The sequence below is a fragment of the Vigna radiata genome, chromosome 8 (assembly GCF_000741045.1).
Source record: "Vigna radiata var. radiata cultivar VC1973A chromosome 8, Vradiata_ver6, whole genome shotgun sequence".
Taxonomy (NCBI): Eukaryota; Viridiplantae; Streptophyta; class Magnoliopsida; order Fabales; family Fabaceae; genus Vigna; species Vigna radiata.
The window spans coordinates 36526195-36551997 of NC_028358.1; the positions used below are offsets into that span (position 1 = coordinate 36526195).

The 25803-nt window shown below is 30.4% G+C and overlaps 2 protein-coding genes across 5 annotated transcripts; one reads left to right on the forward strand and one right to left on the reverse strand.

Moving 5' to 3' along the window:
* The first annotated feature begins 3046 nt into the window (after positions 1–3046).
* Positions 3047–8564, forward strand: LOC106770608 (early endosome antigen 1). The gene is made up of 6 exons (XM_022785413.1): positions 3047–3420; positions 3617–3736; positions 4142–4179; positions 4277–4430; positions 4710–8076; positions 8168–8564. The coding sequence occupies exons 1-6, from the start codon at positions 3217–3219 to the stop codon at positions 8176–8178; spliced, it is 3894 nt and encodes a 1297-aa protein (XP_022641134.1). The 5' UTR covers positions 3047–3216; the 3' UTR covers positions 8179–8564.
* A 569-nt stretch (positions 8565–9133) lies between these two features.
* LOC106772240 lies at positions 9134–15638 on the reverse strand. 4 transcript variants are annotated; one of them, XM_014658506.2, is made up of 8 exons: positions 15460–15638; positions 13804–15020; positions 12916–13034; positions 11329–11910; positions 10788–11100; positions 10054–10222; positions 9774–9876; positions 9134–9663 (listed from the first exon to the last, which is right to left on the reverse strand). In XM_014658506.2, the coding sequence occupies exons 2-8, from the start codon at positions 14947–14949 to the stop codon at positions 9546–9548; spliced, it is 2550 nt and encodes an 849-aa protein (XP_014513992.1). In that variant the 5' UTR covers positions 14950–15020; positions 15460–15638; the 3' UTR covers positions 9134–9545. The 4 variants fall into 4 exon arrangements, with proteins under 4 accessions (XP_014513992.1, XP_014513991.1, XP_022641111.1 ...); XM_014658505.2 differs by having other exon boundaries at positions 13804–15266; positions 15460–15637; XM_022785390.1 differs by having other exon boundaries at positions 13804–15314; positions 15460–15637.
* Positions 15639–25803: the final 10165 nt, after the last annotated feature.

A 25803-nucleotide genomic window follows, 5' to 3' on the forward strand; every position in this document is an offset into this window, starting at 1 on the left:
CAACTAGGAGTGCATATTTAAAAAGAAAAAAAGAAAAACTAAAAGAAAATTTCATATTAAAAAAACAAAAATGGACAATCCATTTTAGCAATTTCGCCAATTACATGAATAACTGAAAAGGGGTTATATTATAATCAGTTTTACAACATTCTTAAATTATTGATGCATTTTTAGGTTATAATAAAGAACTGTTTGATTAAATTCTTAGAAAAACTTATTATATAATATATTTCTTTTGCCAATTCCCACCCACCACAAGCCAAGGACAGCATCACGAAATTTACCTAAGCTTTTGTTACCCTCCAAGATTCTTTTATATATATATATATATATATATATATATATATATATATATATATATATATATATAAAGAAGCCTTGGACTGAACATTGTTGGATTGAGAAAAAATGGGAGCTTTAACCCAAAGACAAGAGGCAGTGACCAGTTCAAACGACGAAGTCAACAAACGTGTTCTTCATAATAGCCTTTGTTTCATTGCCTAGTGAGTATCTTCTCCGCTATATTACTACAAATGCATGCATCATCTTTTTCTCATCAGCAATTTTTAGCAGACTTTAATCTGCATAAAAAAATGAATATTTCTTTTTTAAATCCCATTTACAATCATCATTACTGGCCATTGCCCTAAAAAGGCAGATGATTGGACAACACGTACCTGTGTGTGAAATTATATCCTTGTTTTTTGTGTGTGTCGGAGCAATGAAGTTAAAACTAGAGAGTTTCTAGATTGTTATTGTTTATGGGAGTGTTCAAAATTGATGGTTTCGTTTCAATATTCTGTGAGCAAATAAAGCTTTCAGAGGAAGAAGGAGCGGTTAAAACTTTCAAACAAAGCCAAGTCAAGACTACGAAAAGGTGAACAACATGTTTTGTTTCATTGTGCATGACATCTGTTTAGGATTTCTCAAACTGACATGCTGCTTTGTTTTAAAGGAGTTTTAAAGCACCTTGTTCGGAAGTCCACTGAAGAAATTAAGGTAATTGTATCAGACAAGTCATCATGACTGGTTTTGCTTTAGCTCTGTGAACTCTTGTTGGTGGATACATTTTCATGTTGTTGTATTGCATGTAAACCTTTTATTCCACTGTTTCTGATAGCAGTCGATATCAGAAGAGAATGAAGTTGATAATGAATTGGCTGGAAATGATGTTCCATCTGAATTAAGTAAAAGGGTAGATTCAAGCATAAATTTGAAGAAAAGAAGGAGTTTTGGTGTTGGTGTTCCATATTTTTTTCCAGTGGCAAAGGTTTTTTCAAGGTCAAAGGATGTGGATGCGTTAAGAGGTCAAATTGAAGCATTAAACAAATCACTCCAAGAAGAGAAAATCATAATGAGAAAAGAGTTAGATGAGATTAAAGAACAATTACAGACTTTACTCATCAGTGCTTCTTCTTCTTCTTCTGCTGCATCTTAAGATTTATTCTTCTTCAATAAAAAAAGACTCTCCTGCTTCTCATAGGATTGCATTTGCTATATCTGATATACCAGATGTGCAATTCAAATAATATGTTGTAATAAATGTTTGTAGCTTTTGTTCTCAAAAACTCAGTTAACTTACCCAATTAAAATTTAATATATTATTGTTCTTTTATATACAACCAGTCATTAATTTAAATAATTTTTTAATATTTTGTAAACTGAATGTTATTATAATAAAACAATAATAATTAAATTTGAAACTATAGAGTCATGTGTTATTTACAAAATAAGAAAAGTATTTGATTTTTATATTTTTCTGTGCTTCAAAAATTATTTTTGAAATTTTCGGGCATATTCACCAATATTTTCCGTAAAAATTACCTGTGGAGTTATCTGTATAAAACCTTTGCTACGGATGCTGTATATCAGCAGTATTATTATGGATTTATTTTTCTAGGTAAGTTACTCTCCTTATAATTTATCTACACAATTATTTATATGTTATGTAAATACATATTTGATTATTTTTTTAAAATAATTTTTAAAACAAAAGCAAAATAATAATTTTTTAATGTGTATTTCAATAATATATACAGGCATGAAATTTTATGCTAATTATAATTTATTCAATAATATGTTTTCACTACTTATTGATTTATAAGAAAAAATAAATATAATAATATCATATAAAACAATAAATTTATTTATATTTTTACATGTATTATATGATTATTTGCTCTCAAGAATGTTTTACTTTGTTTAATTTGTGGGATTTTTTGTTATTGATGACTAATTTTTGTGGGAAAACTCAACTCATTAATTTTAGCTCAATTTCCTTTGTGAATCGATCAACTATTTCAATACAATTCAATTCTTCATTTTTCAATCACCCATATTTTAAAAGATAAAATAAAATAAATTCACGTCGTTTTGGGTTTGGAAAGATTGAAAAAAAAAAAAAAAAAGCTGTCTAATACGCTTAAACCATGGTTTTAAGACTTTCAAACTCGGAATAAAATACGTTAGTCACGCTCAATATTTTCTGAACTTTATGTGATTTCTAATTGTAAAAAATTAATATGACATAATATGTTTAACATATACAAATTTTATTTTATTAATTTATGATAAAAAGTAAATTTTAAATTTAACTAATTTTAACGATAGGATTTAGACCAAGATATATATTCTAAAATGATGTTTTATATATAGTTGATGAATACTTCCAATATCATTTGTGTTTAAAAGTAATGAAAAGGACGACCGAAACTTACCATTGGACCGCAAGAAATCACAAATCATAAGTGCTTACTTCGCAATCAACTTTTTCCAAAAGTGTTTTTTAAAGTTCTTGCCGTCTAAGAATCACATATCTATATAAACCTTCTTCTTCTTTTCCACAACTTACATACACTCTGCCATTTATACAAGTGGAAGGGCCATGTCAGTTTCAAGGTAAAATTTACGTTGCTATTCCTAAGATACACTACGTACGTTCTTCATAACCACATTCACCACAATGCACATCTCATTATTGTACCAAATTATGTGACGTCAATTGGATCAATATCACAGAGTTGAAGCCTATTATGAGAGAAAAGGAAAAAAGAAAACATGCAATTTGAGCAGGCATAGCAGAGATAAATTCCAGGAGAGATTGGATTTCAAATTCTATGATTTCCACGCTCTGGAGGTTTTTTTTTTTTTTTTTCTAACTCTACTTCTTAGTATTAAAAAGGTTCATGCTTACTTACTACTACTATTATTATTATTATGTTGCAGATAGAAAAAGGGTGGAACAATCTTTTTGTTTCCATTATTTCTATAGAAACAGGAGAAACTATAGCCAAGTCTGGCAAAGCATCAGTACAAAATGGGAAGTGTCATTGGGAAGATTCTATGCTAAGTACCATGTGGATTTCTGAGGATCTTTTACAACACAATGAAAGCTTCCTCCTTAAACTCGTTGTTGCCATGGTCTGTTGGTTACATTCATTACCATGCTACACATTTGATTTTGTTTATTTAATATATGGTATAAGACAATTTACACAAACATGTGATAAGATTTGACCTCTAATCATATTCATTATTGGTGCAATCAGCAGTGTGTTTGGTCACCCTAAACATTGTGCAGTATAACTTACTGAACCTGAAATTCAATGGCTGTTAGGGATCTGCGAGATTTGGGACTCTTGGGGAGGCTATCATTAATTTAGCAAGTTACATTAGATCAGAAGTGAGTACTGCATCATTGCCTTTGAGACAATGTTCCCATGGGACAACCTTACAAGTAAGAATTCTCTTTCTTGAATTACATCATTAAATGCAACAAACTTGTTAATAACCTTGAGCTATTACCTGTTTTCAGCAAGTTTTACTCCGCCATACTACTGTAGAACACGAACATCGTCAATTTGTCCAACTTTTGTACTTTTTTTATAAATACCAGTGAAGTTTAATACAGTACTCGGTAACAAAATGCCTTAATTTTTGTAGAAACACCTCCAATGAAAAAACAAGATCATAGGTATTTTAAGATGCAATTCATACATCTAGAAATTAATAGAATCAATAGAAGGTTTTCAATTGTGGTCGAAAATCATGATTTCAGCTTTTAGATAAAAGCTGGTTAGCCTTTCTTGTATCTAAGTTTTTGTGCACTTGTCAAAAATCTTATCTTCTGTCTTTTCTTCAGGTTAAAATTCAATGTTTGACCCCCAGAAGCAAACACAGGTCTTCTGTTTTTAGAATAACTATTCTTCTTTAAGTTATGTTTGCTTTTTATATAAAAAAAAATATATTTATGTATTACTCTTATGGGATTACACAGGAAGGGAGGAAATTCATTTGTGGAAGAAATGAGTGTTTGTTCTGATGATGACAGCATATCTGATGTATCTGACAATACATTCAGCAGGACTAGTGGATCTCCATATTGGGACTATTTAGAAAGTACACATCATCGAAGAGAACTTAGCAGTAAGGTATGTGTATTGTTTAGTTAATCAACCTTTTATACCTTCCAATATCCTGTGTTTCATCCTTTAGTCAAACAATTGTACGTGTTAATAATCGAATGTTCAATGTTCCTACTTAGCTGGTAAATGAAAACTCTTGTATTATGGTATGAGTCATCAAGTAATTTCAGAGACGCAATTCCTTCGTTTTCATCGATTTCTCTTTTCCCTTGAATAATTAGTCTCCACTTTAGTTGGTTTTCCTCTAAGACAACAAATTGATAAAATCACTTTCTGATGTTACAGAGATTAAGTCCACTGGCAACATGTTCAGATCACGATACTGGGAGCTCCTTGTCCTTCTGGATCGGGAAGCTCCCCCAACAAAGCAATGTCAGTGGATTGAAGAAGAATATGAATGAGAGACAAGATTCAACTTACTCTGAAAATAGCCACTATCCATTATATGATACCTCCGGATCAATACATTCATCATCTCCAGTAACCTCAAGTTCGGGGACACCGCTTCAAGGTAAAATTGAAGAGTTTGGGAAAGTTTCACATGCCAGCGACACGACGTTGACAAGGAGTGTTGGTTCATCTAAAGATCTTCTGGGTGTGGCACAAGTAACCATTGATTTACTTCATGGTGAAGCAAAGATGTGGGAAGAAAATGCTACAAAGTTGATGGTTGATGTGGAGAGACTGCAAAAGCATTTAAACAAGAAATCGAAGAATAAAAAAGAACTGGAAATGGAGTTGTCAGCATCACGCAAAGAGATTGATGCACTGAAGGATGAAATTCAACTACTAACCTCAGCGATAAAGAAAAATGACAGCAGAAATCTTAAGCTCCAGATCGAAGAGATGGATAATACAATAAAGGAGTTGAAGGATGAGATCAAGTATCAGAAAGGACTTAATTGTGACTTGGAGTTGATAAAGCAAACACAGGAGTCAAAAATTGATCTAGTTTCCATCCTACAGAAACTAGAAAAGATAAAAGAAAAGCAGAGAATGAAGATTGCTGGTCTATCAATGAATTGCTTGCCGTTTCAAGATGTTGACTTTAGTAGCTGTGTGCCTGAAGACAGTGAGGAAGAGGATTTTAGTTTAAGCAAGGAAGTGCTACCAGAGAAAATGAAAAAGGAGTTTTGTCATTCAGATATTGATCTTGGCACTTATGAAAATGCAATAAGATGCCTGCATGAAGGGATTGAACTACAGGAATTCCGGAACTTGGAACTTGAGCACCAACGTATGCAGGAGAAGCACAGAAATTTGGAAAGTACTATCCAGTTTCTGGAGAAAACTCTGAACGACAAAGATAAAGAGATGCAAACTGCAAGATGTTTTATGGCTCAAACATTAGAAGAAAATGAGGCAAAATGGAAGAGTAGGCTGTTTGAGAAAGGAAAACAAATCATCAACTTTGAAAAGAAGTTGTCTGATGGTGTTTATGCTTTTGGCAATGAAATCTTATCTTTAACACAAAGGTTGCAAGATCTTGAAGCTGAATATTGTGAGAAACAAGGAGAGTCCAGAAAGAATCTGATAATTTCTAGTTCCTTTTCTTCTAACTTTCCACTCTTTTGCTCTGATAGTAGTACTACCAACATCATTGAAGTGTTCCTTGAGTTATATAAGAAGCTGCAGCTTTCAGTAGAAAAACTGAGGGATCAAGAGAATCTTCTGAGTCAAATGACATTAACCAAGAATGAGAATTGTTTCAGTATATCAGATCTCTCAAAAGATGTGGGAAAAATAGATTTAAAGGAATTGTCTGAAGCAATCCTATGTACCATTATCCTGTTGAAGAAGTTGCTTGAAACAAAAACTTCTTCCTTTGAGTACAAGATTAATTCTCAAGATGAGTTAGTTGGGAGAAAAATCAGAGATGATAATGTATATCAGAATGAAGTTAGAGATTGCAGTGTATGGGAAAATATATTCTGCATTTCTTGTCAGGAATTGAGAAATATGCAGGAAAAATTGATGTCTCATCTTCCACCAGAGACGAAAAATCAACAGGTTGAATCTGCAGAGACGAACAAGCTGAAATCTCACAATATGCCAGGGAAGGAGAAAACCTGTCTAAGGTATTCCAAGTTACAACTGGAAACTGAAGTTGCTTATTTGCAATCCAAAATTTCTTCAAGTTGCTCAGCTGATTTTCCAAACGATGAAAGGGTGATTAGCTTAGAAGCTGAAATGAGACATTTGATTGAAGAAAAGGAGTCGACTCATTTGGCACTGAAGAATACTGAAAATGTTGTAAAAAATCTCCAGGATGAGATCAGAAGAATGGAAGGATTGAATGAGGCACGAGAAGTTGAATTGAAAAGAAAGGAGGAAAGCATGCAGAAAAAATGGAAAGAAGCTCAAGAGGAGTGCAGCTTTCTGAAAGTAGCCAACTTAGAATTACAAGCTACAAATGAAGAATTGATTGAAGAATCTAAAACTCTTCAAACAACAAATGATGAGTTAAGAATGCAAAATTTGGACTTGCATGGCCAATGTACAGTATTAGATTCTAAACTGGGGGAATCACATATTGCATTTTCTGATATGTTGAAACTAATTGAAGAATTGGAATACAAATTTACTTCAATGCAGGAAGAAATAGCTTTGAAAGAAAAAACCATTAATGTAGATCTAGATTCCATTCTTGAGGAAAGCAGAAAGCAAGAAGAAAGGTTCATTATTGAAGAGAAATTGTTAACACAGACGAATTTAGAAAAAACAACTGAGGTAGGTTACTTGCAGAGAGAGGTTGAACACTTAAGAGACCAGATCTCTTGTATCTGTGATAGACACAAGACGATGGCTTCTAATACTGTACTTGAGGTCTATGATTTATGTGCTGATAAAGCTATGATTGAAGCTGCTCTTCAACAAGAACAGGAGAAAGGAAGGCTACAGCAAGCCAAACTTGATAATCTTCAAGCTGAATACAAAGTCATGATGCAAAATTACACCGAAGAACTGGCAGCCTCCAGGGCAAACCAAGAAACTCTTAAGGTTAATTATGAAAAAGTAGTTGCTTTGTTGGATGACGTCAAATCAAACGAGGAGAAACTGAAGGGTGCTGTTAGAGGGCTCGAAGCAGAATTGAAAGCCTCTGAAATAGAGAGGCTACAAGCAACTGAAGAAATATTTGAACTAGAAGTTCAACTTCAGAAAACAGAAATGCTTCAAGATGAAATCTTTATCCTTAAGAGATCACTGTATGAAGCAGAATTTGAATTCAGAAGATTGGAAGCTTCATATCAGACGCTATCCTTGGAGTTTGAGGAGCTGAAGGCCAAGAATGCATCTTACATGGGAAGAATCTCAACCACTGAGAAAGTTACATCTGAGTTAGAGGACTGCAAGCGCAGTAAAATTGAGTTTGAGGAACAAATCCTACGGCTGCAATGGAATCTAAAAACAAAAGAAGCTTCTTGTCTCAATAATGCCCAGTTAAAGTATGAAATTGCCCAAATGACAAAAGACAATGCTGAGCTTCACAGGAAGAAAGATTTTCTTCAACAAGAGAATGAAGAGTACAAGAACAAGGTTAAAGATCTTGAAGAAAGGCTGAAACAAAAGAAGGATGTAAAAGAAGACCATTATGACGCCAAAGACTGCAGTACTTCTACCACTGCCCTACGTGATTTGAACATTTTTACAGGTATGTACAGAAACAAAAATAGTTAATTTATTTTCTATTCTTTCAAACTGGCGCCAAAAAGATAATGGGGTTCATAACTTTGGTTCTGCAGGAACAGGATAACTGAAGCAGTACCAAATCTTTCTTTTCGTAACTTTGGTGAACCATTCTCTTCGTTCCTTTTTCTGTACAAGACTGCAAGTCATAACAATGTAGCTGATTTTAACTTTTCTTAATTTCGAAATCATTATTCTATGGGTTTTCAATCCATAGAACCTAGCTTTCAGGTCCAAGAAATTCCATTCCTACTAGTTCTTTCTCCACTCCATTTGCCACCAATTATGCCTGCGTTATCTTGTTAAAATTTCATGTCAGCAACGCTTCACAGCAAATCAGCAATAACTATTTAATTGAATTTATCGAGATTTACCGAAATGCAATGATGATTGTTGTACAAGTTAAACTAACAGGAAGCACTACTGTCACGCTTCCAAAATTAAATAACAATATTGCGACGTCGCGGCCAATATCCTAACAAAGAAAAATTTAAACTCGCTCTTCATGACGTCGCCATCCTTGCAAATCCTTTTTCATTTAGGTAAGGTAGCAGGCAAATAGCTTTGGATGTGTGCGTATTATCTTGAAAGGAGGTAGTGTGTTATTTTACACATGTTTCTTTACCTGCTTCTTGCATTTATTTGTTGTAATAGACAACTTATTAATGTTTTTACACGTTTGCGAATGCTTAAATTACTACAATATATTTAAGCAAACGCAAGGGAATATAAGTTACACGTAAAACTAACTATTCCAGTAATCAATTGACCTAAAGGCCAAAATACAGTAAATTAAATTTCATGCAAGCCCTTACTTTGAATCAACTTGTACTCAATAGGCATAACGTTCCTGAATTTGTCTTACTTCTTTTGTTGCTCAATTTATCTTATTTGTTACAATTAGAGTTGAGTAACCTGTAAATCTTTTTACTATAATTGCTCTAGTAATGATGCTGGTTGTAAGATTAATAATGTAGACAGTATCAATTAAACATTAAAAGAAACCAAAAACATACAAAATTGAACACCCGTTATTTTTAAGTCTCCGAAGCCAGTTGAGAATTATTTGAGAAAAAAATAATCTGAAAATAAGCAGTATAGTAACCATTTCCTATTTGCGATATATACTGAGGCAAAGTATTGACCATCTCTCTTTTTTTTTGTAATTCTGTTTTTATTCATATACAAGATTGGAATTTTCAACGAAACTTTTTTGGAAAGAATAATCAGGGCAACTATTTATTTACGTAAGAATGATGAATTAACAGCGCCATTTGTTAATCCAAAATATACAATTCGTGGAGTTCCTTATAATCAGAAAAACAATGGCATGGCATCTACTGAACACTTATAAATAAGAACCTCGAGACCTTGAGAATTGACATCAACACCCTCAGATTTTTTTTTCTTCTCCGTGTCCTTTTAACTTCCTTTTTACAGTATGGAATATGCTCGGACCACCTCAACAATTGGTGCTCGGCATAAAGGACACTTACCACCACCACGAATTAACTCATTGGCACATTTTGAACAAGTACACATGTGCCCGCATCTGCAAGAAATTGCAATTTGGAGAAAGGAAGAAACAAAACCATTGTTCAGAAAAGTTACGAGTATAAAGTACAGATCCCGAAATGAAATGTGCAGTATAATGTATAATACCTGTACAAAAGAGAATCGATATGGTTATCACAACAAACACAGCAAGTTCCTTTTTTCACATGCCCCCATCTAGACCCATCATCAGATGTCTCAGCACCCAATCCTACAAAATAAATTAATATATAATATGAACAACAGGATACAAAGAAAGATAAACACGGATAACCGACATTTAAATAAGAAAACCGATACAGTTGCACTATCATGAAAAGAATTAAACCCCTCATTCGAAGTTAAAAAAAAAAATGACTGCATTGATAGAAGAGAAAATAAATCACACCGTTTTCACCGGCTGAGCGGTTCAGAGCTGCAGATACTTCCTGCCTGACAGAGCGCTGCAACTCCAGTTGCATATCCATGCACGCCTCCAACATCCTCTGCATGTGATTCATACCTTGCTGAAGTCTTGCCATATCTGATCTTAAATCATTCATTATCTCCCACTCCTGCTATCAACCAGCAAACAATACCAGTACTTCAAAAAGGATTTTAATAAAACACAGTATTAAAACTATTAGGTTAAGAAAGAACTCCAGAAATGAGAGGTATAATAAGTTGACCGATTGTCAGAATGGCAAATCAATAATCAATACCTGAATGACATCAAATATTTCAAACGATAATTAGCCTAAGATTATAAGCTACCCAGAATTCATTTGAATTAGACTGTGTTTATAAACTACTTAGAATTCATTTTAGTATGGTGTTGTTAGATTCATCTAATACTTTTACTTGGAAGCCTTAATAAATATGTGGCATCATTTAACACGGTAACAATCAACACAAAATGTAATGGAAGGGATATGAACAACATCCTAAACCCAATCAAATTTAATAATTGTCTAGCTAAAGGTGATTGCTTAATAGCTTGGCAGTAACCACTAAAGATTCGGCAAAGAAATGCCTAGATTGGTTGCGAGTAAATGAGAGAAAGAAAGAAATAACGTAATACTATTCTACATGACATTACATGAATGGAAATCCACAAGGAATTTAAATCTGAAAGATGCTCACAATTTCAGAACGATGCATGCTATGGCGAGACCATCCAGTTTGATGTAAATCCTGGTGCCACAGAGGTTGTGGCGGAGGCACAGGTGGAGATGGCAACACCAGTGAAGGTCTGTTAATTGTTTCATGCTGACCCTCAGCTCGTTCACCAGTCTGCTGATCTGGGTCCCGTTCAGGTGAAGCAGGAGTTGGTGTAGGCAAATTCCGATGCAAATCCCAGTCAATTGGTGCCCGACCTTGCCTTTCCACATATGACTGTATTAGTTGGTCCAGACTTTCCCGGAAACCACTGCGTAGAAGGTTAGAAACACTTCTCCTGAAATATTTGCAAAAAAAAATCCATAACAATCATAAGGCTCGGTGGCTAGAATAAATGAAAGACAATAAATGAAGTATCAACCACATTCATTTATTGAAGGGTAAAACATATTGTATGAAAAGCAAGATATTCTTGTGAGAAACACCTCTGATTTCCATTTCTTAAAGGCCCATTGGGAGAAATTGAAATCCATCTGAGGCAAAAGATCCAAAAGGGAAAAATTACCTGCTCAGAAGTTCTCTAAGCTCCATACTGTATACATTATCATCATCAGGTGGATGAAATCTGTTGAATCTTCTAACAGGAACCCCACGGTGATTCCTCGAAACTCCAGAAGGTCCATCAGACCAATTACCAGCAGTTTCCCTAGTATTATCTTCATGCCAAATTCTTTGAGCTTCCCGTGGATGAGGATCCTCCCCAGCTAAATTTCTGGGAGGTTCCTGTGGCCAATCATTGACTGCCCTTCCATCTCTCGTCTGATTGAATGGACTATGTTGCCAACTTCCTCCCCCTTCCTCAGCAATCTGTTCCTGCCAATTCCCTCCTTGGTTACCAGTTTCTTGCCAACTAATACTCTCACTTGTGCTACTCTCCATAGTTCCTGTTCCATTAGGCAACTGACGCACATCAGTTTCCAGGTTCCTAATCTGCTGTTGTTCATAATTTTCTTGTTGGCCATCTACCATACTGTTTGCTTGGTTTTCATCCCCTCTTGTTTCAGTGGCATTACTATTTGATGTGGTATCAGGATTTGTGCCTGCTTGACCACGGACAATATTTTCTAATCTTGAACGAAACCCCTCCCTGGATTACATATTTAAGAATCAATGCATGGCAATGAACTAGCAACTATGACAGGAACAAATTGTACACACATTATTCATTGACATACCATATTGGAATAGAACTATAGAAGTATAATCATAAACATTTATTATAAACATACGTTAAATAAAAATCTTAAAAGGAAATAAAAAAAAAAAAGAAAAAAAAAAAAGCCAAGTTAACACACATGGCATAGCCCAGCGTCTTATCAAAGGGCATAAATATATAGAGCTCAGAAAATAGAGTAAGAAAATTAAGAGAAAAAACTAAAGTGCTAACAAACATGACTAAATAAACGGAAATTATAAAAAATAATAAATTAATCATAAATATTTTATTTATAGTGCCATTCAGAAGAGAAGAAACCTACTATAAGTAATCAATCACAAAAATAAATCAGCGAGAATGTGTATTTGTACATTGTCATTGTGAACAAAAATGTCATTTTTCTTGCAGAATAAATAAAAATAAACATTCATTTAAAACCATCAACAAGCAAATATCAAAAGAAATTATACTCTTCCCCATACCAAGACTATTTCCCAAGATATAATGAATTAGAATGAATATCAACAATTGTGCAGGAAATTACATAATACAAGATATGGAGTCCATAAAAATTCCACCAACGTGTGCCTAAGTTACTACATCTTGTCAAAGATGTAGAGCATCTCTATTACTTTTATTTTATTTACCAAAAGCTACTACTCCCTGCCACAGAAGAGTATTGGCAGAAGAAACACCCACATACTGGATTTAAAAGAGAATATTCAATTTCATTTAAATTATAGGATTGTATAACATATTTCTTTCTTATGTTGGAGAAGCCTAAAATATAACAGGGTGAGGGCCAGTTTTATTTTGTATCAGTTTAGCCTCAAACAATGAAAGAAACAAACATAAAAACCCTAACTAGATTGAATAAATAACGAAAGGTGGGGGTGGGAGTTGGGGGACACTTTGGAAAACTCTTGAATTGCATACCTTAAACCAGAGACTGTGTGCCGTTGTCTTAGCTGAACTAATTCACTAGCGGCCATAGATGGTGGCCTCTCATCTTCAACAGTTCTTTCATTTCGGAGGAATCTACCTCTAAGCAGTGACTGACAAGAACAAGTAATCATGGTGAAAAAAATAATTGAATCAAAGTGATGAGTGCGTAAACATCTCCTAATCAAATGATTTGTCAAAATTTCAAATACAAAATAATTAAAAACAAAAAATTAATCAACTGAATAAATCAAATTGAAAAGGATATCAATAGATTTTAAGTGAACAATAAAAGATCTCTTATAATAAGTAGATTATATATAGAAGCACAATTTGACCACTATCCACTACGACAATCAACAGAACCAAAGGAATTAAGAAAAATGTTCTTCCTTCCTTCTATTATTCCCCTCAAGAAAAAGGTTTGGTAACCCAGAGCACAAAATTGCCTTTGTATAATATTCAAAATATGACAAAGTATTCCCTTTTAGAAAAAAGTTCGGTAATCCAGACCACAGAAATACCTCTTTCATAATATTCTAAAAATGCCATGCTTCAGGCAAAAAAATAACACAGCACATGTAGCAACTTTAAATGCTAGGACCAATAGCAATCGATAAACATATCCAAGGAGCAAGAAACACAATCAAAACCAGACATGTTAGCTTAGAAGAGTGCAAACAACGTGCAAATCACTTAATACTAAGAAAAAGAACAATGCACACTTTTAACAGAGATTGCTATGTTAAATATTGCAACATGCAAAGCCTCAAACTAAACTCGGGTTCTTATACAATTCATTACTTCCATGATCATCTCAGGTTTCTATTAAGTGAAGACACCATCAGTTGCAAAACAATTCAAATAGAGTACTCAACAAACCTGAATTCGGTTGCGATGAGCAAAATCAGAAACAGCTCGATGCTCCAGCAATCCCTGTAGCTCTCTTTGTCTTTCCCTTTCTATCCGCACTAGCAAATCAACTAGAGCCTGTCTTCCGCGCAACCTCAACATATCCCGCCGAACATGCTCTGGCTGACTCTCATCATTGTCAGCTACATCACGGACTGGATCAGCTTGAGCACCTTCACTTACTTGAGAATCCCTACGGCTCCCACGCGAACCTCTCTGCTGGCTAGTCATTTGCACCCATTCCCTGACAATTCTTACCCTCTCACGCTCTGTTTCTCCAAGCCATTCTGCTCTGCGGTTATTGTTTCGCTGACTCACATTGGAGGAATGATCACTAATGCCACTTTCCATCCACCCCCGAACTATCTGTCTAACCCTCTCCCTCTCAACTTCGCCAAGATCAGGAGATTGCTCCCTGCTAGACCCGTTATGATCCCCATGTGCATTCCTCGACCCAATCTGATCATGTGACCAAGTACCATAATCATTTTCACTTTCACTTGCATCTCCCAAACTCCCATGATTCTCACTGCCTCGACTATCTGACATGGTACTGGACACATTGGTATTAGAGTCAGAATTCCTCTGTTGCCGTAACCTTACCCTCATCCTTTCCCGTGCCCGGTTCAACAAATGTTCATCTTCCAATTCGCGCCACATCTGCAAAATGGCAGACGCCTGAGTGCTTGGCCTCTCCACAGCCCCCTCCTGGCCAGAAGTTGGAGACTGTGAGCCCCTCAGGAAAGAAGAATCCAGCATCGAGACTGTATGCAAACCCGCAAGCGCCATCAACTCAGACTCTCGATTCCTCCTCTCAATAGTGGTTATCATTTCCTGTGCCTGCCGTGCAGCCCATCTGCTCAAAATTCTTGAATGCCGCCGGCGTGCAGCCGACGACTCTGCTAAATCATCCCCTTCAAGGTCAGACCTCCGTCTCCTCCGAACCAGCTGATCGCTCTCGTCATCCTCATCATCAGGTGCGCGGGATGAGCTACATGAAGCAAACGACATACACTCATCCAAGTGGCCGCGCATAAACTCCTCCAGTCCCCTCTCAAACTCGGAATGGGAATCAGCAGGCTCGGGTTTCTGCTGTAGCGGCTGAAAATCTGTCATCCTCACAGAAAATTCCTTCCTCTACCCTCCTCTTACCACTACACTATAGAGAACCCAACCAACCTCTATCCCTGTATGTATCAACCCACGAAGCATAAATACACCTCAAACAAACTCCATTCCTAAGACTAACATAAATACAGAGCAGTGCTAAGCCACCACCATTTCAAACTCTCGGAAACCAAAAAGGAAAACAAAAAAGAAAAAGAAAAAAGGGAACCCCAATCTGGGAGTGAAGGCCATGGGGAAACAGGGGAAGAAATGAAAAAGGGTTTCCCTAATTAAACTGAAATTCAAAGCCCCACCGAACATGCCACCTGATAAACGATGCGAGTCAAAATCAACATACACAACCACGAAGAATTCTGGTGCAGAAAAATAAAAAGAAAAGAAAAGAAAAAGAAAATTGGCGAAATCAAGCCAAAAATTATCGAAATTAAATAAAATTCGGGATCACCGAAAATGGGAAGGTGAGGTTGAAAGCAAAGCAGGGAAGAGCATAGGACGTACCTGGGATGAAAGGGGAAATGGAAACCCTAGATTTCGTGGGAATGGAGGAAAATTGAGAAGCGAAGAGAGAAAAATTTGGTGAAAAAAATGGAAATAGAACACAACACAACACAAACAGAAAAAGAAAGAGAGATGGGAAGAGCCTTTGATGGGACAATTTATAAATTATTACAGAAGAGAGAGAAAGAAGAGAGAGAGTGGTGTGTGTGTGTGCCTAATCTAATCTAATCTTAACACGAAATTTGTGTTTTCCATTAACCATGTTTTTTTCTTTACAAACAAACAAAAAGACTTAATTCCACATAAAATAAAAAAAGAAAATCATTATGCTCTTTTTTTTTTATATAGATAAAACACTTATAATCTTGTCGCAAATTTTATCCTCCGTGTTTGCAAACATTTGACTTAAGTGAAACTTTTAATCATTATAAACGAACTTAATTTTTTTAACTTAAAAAAACTTAATTTGGTAATTTCTTATATACTAATCCTTTATTATCGTAATAATATTTGTGTGCTATTTATTATTTTAACGTAATTCTTAACTATTAACTGAAAGGCAGTTTCTTTATAACTAAGTTTTAGTTATTTTTTTAAACTATAACTTTAATGCGGTCTAACTTATTTTAATATTACAAAATTGAATATAATTTATTTTAATGCTATAAATTTCAATACATTTTACATGGTAAAGATAGTAAATCTTTACCCCGATAACTAACACATAAATAACATTTTTTTATAAAAAATTAAAAAATGAAATTATTAATTAATACGTGACATTTCTGTCATTTACAAAATATTAACAAAAAAAATTTAATGGAATAATTTTTTTAAAATTAAGATTTATTGATATAGTAATAAAAGTAAAAATCTAGTTATAATTTTTCAACCAAAAAAGATACTTAATGAATAATTAAACCTTTATTATGTTAAACGACAATAAATTCCTCGTAAAAGCTATCAATTTAAATTAAGAGTTAACAAAATATATATGATATCTTGTAGCATTATCAGTGTAAAGTAATGTTAAATATTATTGTTTTGTATTCAATATAATTTTCTATAAGTTTGTTTGATTTAATTCAATTACAATTTTTTTAAATGATATAATGTTTTTTTAAATTATAATTATAATTTATTATTTATATAAATATTATACTGATGCTTATTAAAATTTATTTTTTAACATGTTAAATTAAAATGATTATAATAATTACATATTAAATTATTTTATTATTATAACAATAATAATTATTAAAACTTATTCTATATTTTATTTTATTTTAACTTGGATAATGTTTTGTTATTTATTGTATAACTATTATTATATTTACTAAATAAATTTAAGTTCTATTTATAAAAAAAATTAAATATTTAAAACCACTATATTATTAATCTATATTTTCTTTATAAGATTAAAAATAATTAATTTAAATGGAATGTTGTAATATCAATACAATTGTTTAAAAATAATTTCAAAAATATTTAATAAACAAAGCTGATTTTAATATAAATATTAATATAATATTGATATAACTAATAAATTTGATCTTAATTTTAAAAAACAAAATAAAATTATTTTATTTTAAAAAATTAAATAAATTAAATTAAAGAGACATATACACAGAAACTAAATTGAATACATTAGGGAAAAAAAAATACTATCCTATTTCGTCACACTGAAATTGTCTCGTGACGTGTCATAAAAACTTGAGAAATGAATAACAAAAAAATTGTACAAAATAAATTAAATAAAAAATACAAAAACAAAACTATTTGTATACATGTAACATATTTTTTAATGTGACTTGTAAATAATGACGAGAAAAATCTAATTGAATTAATTTTTAAAAAAATAAATTTTGATCAAACAGATATAATAGGAAGAACTTCCAACTTTAAAAAAATGGCAATTAAACCATAAAATAAAAACTATTGCATCATCAATTTTTCTTTTCTAATGTAATTTTTTTTTTTTCTTCTTGTGACAATAAAGATCCATAGTAATACTAAAATCTAGTTTGTTTATCATTGCTAATTTTGTTTTACAGCATATTAATCTTGAGTACCTTTCGAATTCATCTTTCATAATGAAATTAAATAGCTGTAATTGAAAGCCACGAAAGTACAACTACGAGAGTAAAAAGCAAAACTCTATTAATTCTTTACCGTTTTCCTTAATTAAACTCAAATGTTTTGTCTTAATTCTTATTTTCTTCTTTTTCAATATATATTTATGGTAACTCTATGTATTTTTTCTAGACACAGGACACAAGTGTCTCCTTCAATACCAATAACTTTTTTTTATTGTTCACTTTAATTAAAAAAAAAAACTAATTGTTTATAAAATCTTATTTTAAATTGTAAGCAGTATCTTTTCGGTGACTAAATTAATTTTACATTTTAAAAAATGTTTCATAATATTTATTTTTAAATAAAATTTAGAGATAATAAAACATTAACAACAGAACACTTTTTATGTTGTCTGGCTTGATACAGGGACATATCCGTTTATTACATTCTAATAAAACAGTTAGATAATTTTATCTAAATAAAAAATTATGTACAAAAAAAGTCCAAATAAATAATAGTCATACAATATTTACCAATAAAATAGAAAAAAAAAAACAGAATTCACTTAAATAAATGTAGCACCCTAATGTAAATTTATTTATATATATAAATTTATTTGACTCGTCTACTTATTATGTTACAATTAAAAATATTTACTTATTTCACTAAAACAGTGTTATAAAGATAATGAATGAGATTAATCGGTCAAAACTAATTTTACCTATTTAAAAAAACAGATTTTTTCCATCCTAATTAACACTGCTTAAACATCTGATGAGGGTTAGTTCAAAAGTTTGAAATCATTTAAACAACTTTATCTTTTTGAATAATTTGATGTCTAGCCAATTATTATTTAGACAAAGAGAGAAAAAACATGTTCTATTAATATTTCTAAATGTTTTTTGCTTATAAAAAAATATTTTTAATTGTTTTCCAGTTCTTTTTAAGAATGTAGTAATATGTATTCCAACACCTTATATTTTTAATACTCTTTGTGATTAGCTAAAATTATTCGAAAAACACAGTTTTCACGATTTTTTTATTTAAATCTAGAATTCACTAAAATGTATAATTTTAAATAAATTCCAATAAATAATAAAAACAAGTATGAAGAGATAGTTGTTGACGAATTTTAAATATTTTATTAATTCTTGTATTTTTATTGAATATTTTTGTTAGGCTAATGTTTTTATTTCTTTATAAGAGACAGATAAAGAAAATAGAATAAAATAAGAGTTTATTAAAAAAATTGTTGAAATCACTGATAAAATTTTTATATATAAAAATAAATTTGTTGATAACTTAAATTATTGATTGATTTTATTAATAAAATTTTAAAACTTTAATTATTGATGAATTTTATTATCGGTAAATCTGTTGATAAAAAAAATAATAGACTTTTCCATCAAACATCTATTTTACGTCTCACCATATTTTCATCATTTATTTAAAGTTTGTTGAAAATTATTTCAAACACTCTATTTGTCATCCTTCATCCTCCATTTTTTAAACATCCATTCACATGAACCAAAATTTGCATCACCACCCCACTATTTTTAGAAGAAACAACTAACATATTTTGATTTCATAAATTTCAAAAAATTAAAAAACTAAGTGTGCTTGTGATTGATACACACGGTAACATTTGTGGCTTAGAGGAAAACGTTGATGGTAAAGATATATGGTGGGATCTAGTGTTCCTTCCTAAGTGTTCTCTGTGTCAAAAATGATCATCGTGTGTCGACAAAGTTCCTGGTAGTAATCGGTGTAGACATTGGTGGTTCTAGAAGGATGTCCATGTGACAATAGGTTTTGGCAAGAGTTGTGGTTTTACCTAAATCTGAATCCACAAAATCGACTTGTAGGATGAGGTTTGCATCACTTATATATATTGAATTGATCTTATCTTTAATCGATTTGAAACTTTTAACAATTGATGATTTTTTCTATAACTATTGATAAATTTTTCTTTTAATAGTTACCGTTGAATATAAAGCTATATTATTAATTTACCAATTGTATTGTTAGCGACGAATTTTAATCATAAAAATTCGTCAAAAAAAAGTTATTACTTATGAAATTTTTATATTTTTAACAAATTTTAATTGTCGATAATATCTGTTTTTCTTATAATCAGGTTAGTCAAAAAAAGCAAAGAAGTAATGAAGTAAAGCATTGAAGTAGTTCAATGGTTTTAAATTTGTTGAGAATATTCATATAGAGCTGCATACAATTGGCTGAACAGATTCTTTAACATGTTACCTTCAAATATTGATTTAATTGCAAACTTTTTCAGAGATTACAGAAGCACAGATTACAGAAGCACGAAACGTATCTAATGCAAGTTTGAAATGTTGAATAATGACTTCACGTTTTAATTTTTGCTTTAAGAAAAATTACTTGAAGAAAAAGTGACAACAATGGTTTGCATTGATTTTGCTCCTATTCATCAAATTGCTCAAACCTAAGTTACTTCTACTTTTAGGAATTTCTTCTAAGTTTATTCGGAATTCGATTTAAGATTACGAGCTTATTTATCCAATGTTTGTCCATTGTTTTGTCGAGTACATTAATAAAATTTAGATTTATGGTTTCGTATTGTTTCCAGAGTTGTAGAATTTTAATATCCTCACTACTCTTTCAAATTCAAACAATATACCGGTATGGATAAAGATATTTTAACAATTATTTTATAAAAATTTTTTTACAACAAGACACGTGTCATATTTTATTGATCTGTTTAAATTTATTTTAAAAAGATATTTAAAACAGACCAATCACAAACTGACACATATACATTGTTAAAAATAAGTTGTTAAAGAGACTTTTTCCTACCGATATAGCTATAAGTTTAAGTGAAATTTATCAATATAAATACGTAAAACATAATTCATGTTATTAATCTACTAACAATAAACGTTTTATTGGAAAAATTTAAAGTTAAAGAACTAAAACTTTTAAAATTAGGAAGAATTTTGTGAAATAAAATTAAAAAACAGAACATGCCATTTTACTGATATGACAAGTCAAACTTTTAAAAAATAAATTAAAGATAACTTGGATTATATAAATGATATTCTTGAAATTATCTTTAATCTTAGTAATTTGTCAACATTACAAATTTAAATTTAGGTAATGCATTTAATTTTTTTTAAAAAAAGTTAGAAATTTAAGTGTCATACTTAAGTTTCATTAGAAATGAAAAAAAGTATTTAACAAATATTAAAAATAACGTCAAAATCTTTTTTATATAAATTTTTTGATTAGCCGTTGGTCTTTATCTTAAAATGTACACAACAAATAACAATAAAGAAAATATAGAAGATTACTCAATAATTTGATTATTATATTCAGAATCTTATTATTTTCTTATAAAATTAATTTAATGTTTTCTATTAAATTATCATTAACATTATTTAGAAGATACAATGTACTAAAATCTGTGTTAAGTGAGATAAGTCTTAAGATAAAAGAATGTTTAGATTTTGAGCACCTTTCAATGTCAATTTAATGAAATTCAAATAAAAAAAATTATATGAACAAATATAAAAATCAAATTATTAATAAAGTCATAATATAAATTATAAATAATAATAGTTCTATTTATTTCAACAAAAAAATAAGTAAGAAATAAATAATTGTTTTTATTTATTTACTTAATAACCACATTTTAATACTATTGAATTATCAAATTAATCATCATACATCTAATATGCATAACAGTTAACTCCAACATATAATATGCTATTATAGTTATTTAAACATAACTATAACACTAAAATATATTTACAAGATCGTATACTATTAAGAATTTTATTACATTGAAATTAAAAGTGCACTAGAGTCATACAAAAGCATATATAAATATATATATACATACACACACACACACATATATATATATATAGTTATCATCTTACTTTATCCTACCTGTTGGATCATCACTTTGTACTTGGTCTATAAGAACATTTTCATTTGCTCACACCATCAAGATGATCATAGCAAACAAGAAAACAAACAAACGTACAAACAAAAATAAAAAGGTAAGTTAATTTATCAAATAAATATACATATAATTGAGTTATGAACATTTACACTTAAGTATAAGTAAATCAAACAATCATAAAGCATACAATCATTGATTTCAGACTTGACCATTCAAATACACGTATTGATGTCAAACTCTAGTGGGTTGTGCATTTATGGTGGTCTCTACTGTTTTACAAGTCATTGCCAATAAATTTTACCTTACCACACATCAATACAAGTCATTGCCAAAAAATTCACCATTGTCATAAAATAGTGTTGAAGCAAAAGACACTAATGAAAGCAAGGTAATTACTAATTAGGTCCCTTTAACTTTACCATAAAAAAGCAGTTTTTATTTAACAAGTGGAATGGTATTTTAGTGGTGCAATCGGTTAATCAGTATATTTTAATATTTTTTTTGGATTATTTTTAAGATTGATGATATTTTGACAACATTTATTTGACAATATTTTAATATTATTATCTACGTGTCATTCTGTGATTGGTCTAAAATTACTCTACAATAAACTGTGTTAAAATGTTGTCAAAAAAAAAAATTATAGTATCATTTTTTTATTTTGAAATATAATATGAAAAATAATAGATGTGTTGTATAAAGGTGGGGAATGTTTGTTGTTCCCTTTTGTGTTGGGCAGTCCCTTCATTAGGTAACCCTTGCAGAACTGATTTCCAACTTTTAGGACTCAGTACACTATCAGTACCACTTCGTACTCTCATCTCAACCAACCTTTCAATATATTCAATTCAAACTTCAAATTAATCACAACTACAAAGTTGGCCATTCATGAATTTCAAATTAGCTCTTCTAACAAAATTCATCTTCATTTTATCCTTCAAGCATCAACTCATCTACCTAATCAAATTAATTTCGGTCAAAGGTTTGTTCAACCATCAATCATCACACTCACTCATTCAGCTGACCTACTATTTATATAGTTATAGCATGGATTCTGATTTTTTTAACTTTATTATCTTTCTCTAATTAAAACGTGCAAAATGGAAATTAGGTTTTTCAACTTTTTTTTTTCTCAAACTAGAGTTATATACATTATACAAAATTTAAAGTGTTTTTCTATTGATTGTTCTTCTAATTAGATTAACGAGTGATTAGAAGAAATCACACCTAACCAAAATTAGTTTTACCAAGAAAATTATATTGAATGTGAATCTTCTTAAAATGTGTGCAATTAGTTTATAATTAATCAAAGATTATAGTGGTCCTGATTACGAAAACTAACCCAAGACCTAATTCTAGGTGGGAACCACATTTTCAAATTAATGATGATTTCGCGATTCTCAAGCATGATTAGAAACTCAATGAAATAGTATTTTAGACACTAATCCATTTTTTTAAGAGTTAAAATATCAAACATATATTCTCACTGATTTTTATATTTTTTTATCTTCCGATTCGATATTTCATAAGTATAATTTAATCCAGATTGTGATTGTTGAGTCAAACTCGAATGAATATATTCAATATTCAAACACATAGTAATGTATTCGTTTGAGTTACGTACTCAAATATATATATATATATATATATATATATATATATATATATATATATATATATATATATATATATANTATATATATATATATATATATATATATATATATATATATATATATATATATATATATATATATATATATATATATATATATATATATATATAGTGTTTTGAACTTTTTCTTACACGAAAACGTAGATACAACGTATTTTCCTCGAAGATTGGAGTATTTTTTTAATCCGGAACGAATTAAGAAAAATTAAAGTTAATTAGATTGATGCATGTGTTTTAGACGTTGAAGAAACCAATTCACTTTGGTTGTTTTCAAGTCACTGTCTCACCTTTCAAGGGCAAATATCTAAATTTTCGAACATTCTTCCTTGTTTGACTTTAAATTTTATATATTATTCCTCATCTTTCACCCTCGATTTTCTGAATTCTGCAAAATCCATTCACTCATTATGTTTCCAATTTCTTAGATTTCCCCATAACTTCTTCCACACTATTTAGAAAAAGACAAAAAAATACGGAGCCAGTATAAATTATAAAACTCTTAAAAATTATTTGGTACGATTAATATAGTTTTTTTTTTAATTACATGGTGGTATAATGCATATATCAGTTTTTTCATTAAGTTTAAAATACATCAATACAATAATGAATAAATAATGAATCTGTATATGTTATGTCAAAATAATGTTAAAAATCCTGAACCGATTTTTTTTTTTTCATTGAGTATATACTTATTTTTTATTGTAAATGTTGATACCATCCTCACAAAATTAGAAAATGTTGATTCTTTTAAATGTTATGTGATTTTCTTCCTTCTACTTGGTATTAGTATTGTTGTAAAAACACTCTAATATTAATAAAAAAATTATGTGTTTAAATCAATCAAATAGAAAATATAGTGATAAATGTGTAATAATAAATAATTACTGTGACTACTTTATAATTTCAATAGTGGTTATTGAATGAGCTATAAGATAATTATATTTTCAACTAAATTTCATGCCGAATTATCCAATTATTTATCTAAAGTTTAGGTTAATTATAAGTAAATTTGAGTTGCACAATGACTAGAAATGAAAAAATTTAACAAAATATGAGAGAAAGATTAAAAAAATTCAATTATTTTGAGAGTGTGTTGTAATTTTGTATATGAATAGAATAATGAATATAATTTAAGCAATAAAGATTTTTACCACATAAATGTATATGAGAGATGCCTTATTAGGACAAAATTGCAAAATAATTTCTTAGAAGTAGAGTTTAAGTCTAACTCAAACCCCACAAAACCGGTTTGTAAGGTGAGGTTTGCATCCACTAATATGTACTTAAATGGTTTTATCTTTAGTCAATATGGAACTTCTAACATAATTTGATGATCAAATATATTTCAAACTCAATTTTTTTTTTTATTTTAAACATATAATACAACTTTTTTTTCTGAAAAAAAAAAGAGAGCATATATTGATGTATACACTTATCTATAGATGTCTAAGTTATAAGGCTTATATTATTTATTAGCTTTATATTTATCACTTTTACCACGGTAACAATTTGGGGATCGTTACAAGTTATACTTAAAGTATTAGAATTACTTTATTAAAATTTAAATTATTCAATTTTTTAATATTATATTAATTTCCCACAAGCAATATATTTTATAATAATTTTAGTTATAGGTGTCGTGTGATTGATATTAATATGTTATAAAAAAAGTTAAAAATATCAATATAGAAAAGATAAACTCCAATTAAAAATGGATCGAGTAATTAAATACGTATTATATTTAAAAGTGATAGTAATTAAACGTATTATAGAAATTTGATATTTTTGAAAGTTTGTTTTTATTGTATGTAAAAGGAAAGAGAGGTAGATGATGATTGATAGAAAATGTTACCTTCCATTGTTTGGAAGAAGATGGAAAAAACGAAAATGTACTTGAATCTTAGGAATCCTTTTTCTTGTGCTTAAACGTAACGAAAGAAGAAAAGTTTATAGCTATCTCCTTCCCAAAATGTTTCTTACCTTTTTCTTCTTCTTGTTTGTGATAAGAAATCACAAGTATAGTTGGTAGGACCACTACCCATTAATCTACAACCTTCCTTTTTCTTCTTCATGTTAACAATGTAAGCATTCTCGTGTGAAGCCTTTTTTTCTTCATCTTGTGGAAACCTATGACCCTCTCACCATCAATCAATTACCCAACTCACATCCCTCACCACATTTTCAAATTCTCATCAAAATAAAAGATAATAATGACGTTATACAAAACATTATGTTTCGATCAAAGTTTTCAATAATTTTTAGAAATTAAAATATGTAGTATTTCAATTACTAAAAATTGAATTTTCTTTATTTTTTAAATGGTTTGTTTAGATGAAATAATTGAAATATTTTAGATTTTTTATAAAGTGTTTAATTTCTATTTTAAGATAAAAGTTTATTTTAAAAATATTTTGTTAATTCAAATATGTGTTCATTCTCATAGTTGATTTGATTCAATTTTTTCTATTAATGTTAATTTTTCTCAACCTTTGATCCAATCGACTTGTTTTGATCTTTTATCAGTGTCGACTCGACTTGATTTTCAATCCGGACTAGCTTGACTCGACTTTTATTCTGAGTCGATTCGTCTCAACCTTTTACCTGCATTGACTTGTCTTAACTTTTGATCTAACAAATCCATGTCAAC

Excerpts from the sequence above, each read along its gene's own strand:
- LOC106770608 (XM_022785413.1), top strand. The coding sequence starts at position 3,217 with ATGTTGCAGATAGAAAAAGGGTGGAACAATCTTTTTGTTTCCATTATT. Across the intron at positions 3,737-4,141 it reads CCCATGGGACAACCTTACAA|GTTAAAATTCAATGTTTGAC; the intron begins GTAAGAATTCTC and ends TCTTTTCTTCAG. Across the intron at positions 4,180-4,276 it reads ACCCCCAGAAGCAAACACAG|GAAGGGAGGAAATTCATTTG; the intron begins GTCTTCTGTTTT and ends GGGATTACACAG.
- LOC106772240 (XM_014658506.2), bottom strand. The coding sequence starts at position 14,949 with ATGACAGATTTTCAGCCGCTACAGCAGAAACCCGAGCCTGCTGATTCC. Across the intron at positions 9,877-10,053 it reads CCGCTCAGCCGGTGAAAACG|GATTGGGTGCTGAGACATCT; the intron begins GTGTGATTTATT and ends TTTATTTTGTAG. Across the intron at positions 9,664-9,773 it reads ATCGATTCTCTTTTGTACAG|ATGCGGGCACATGTGTACTT; the intron begins GTATTATACATT and ends AATTTCTTGCAG.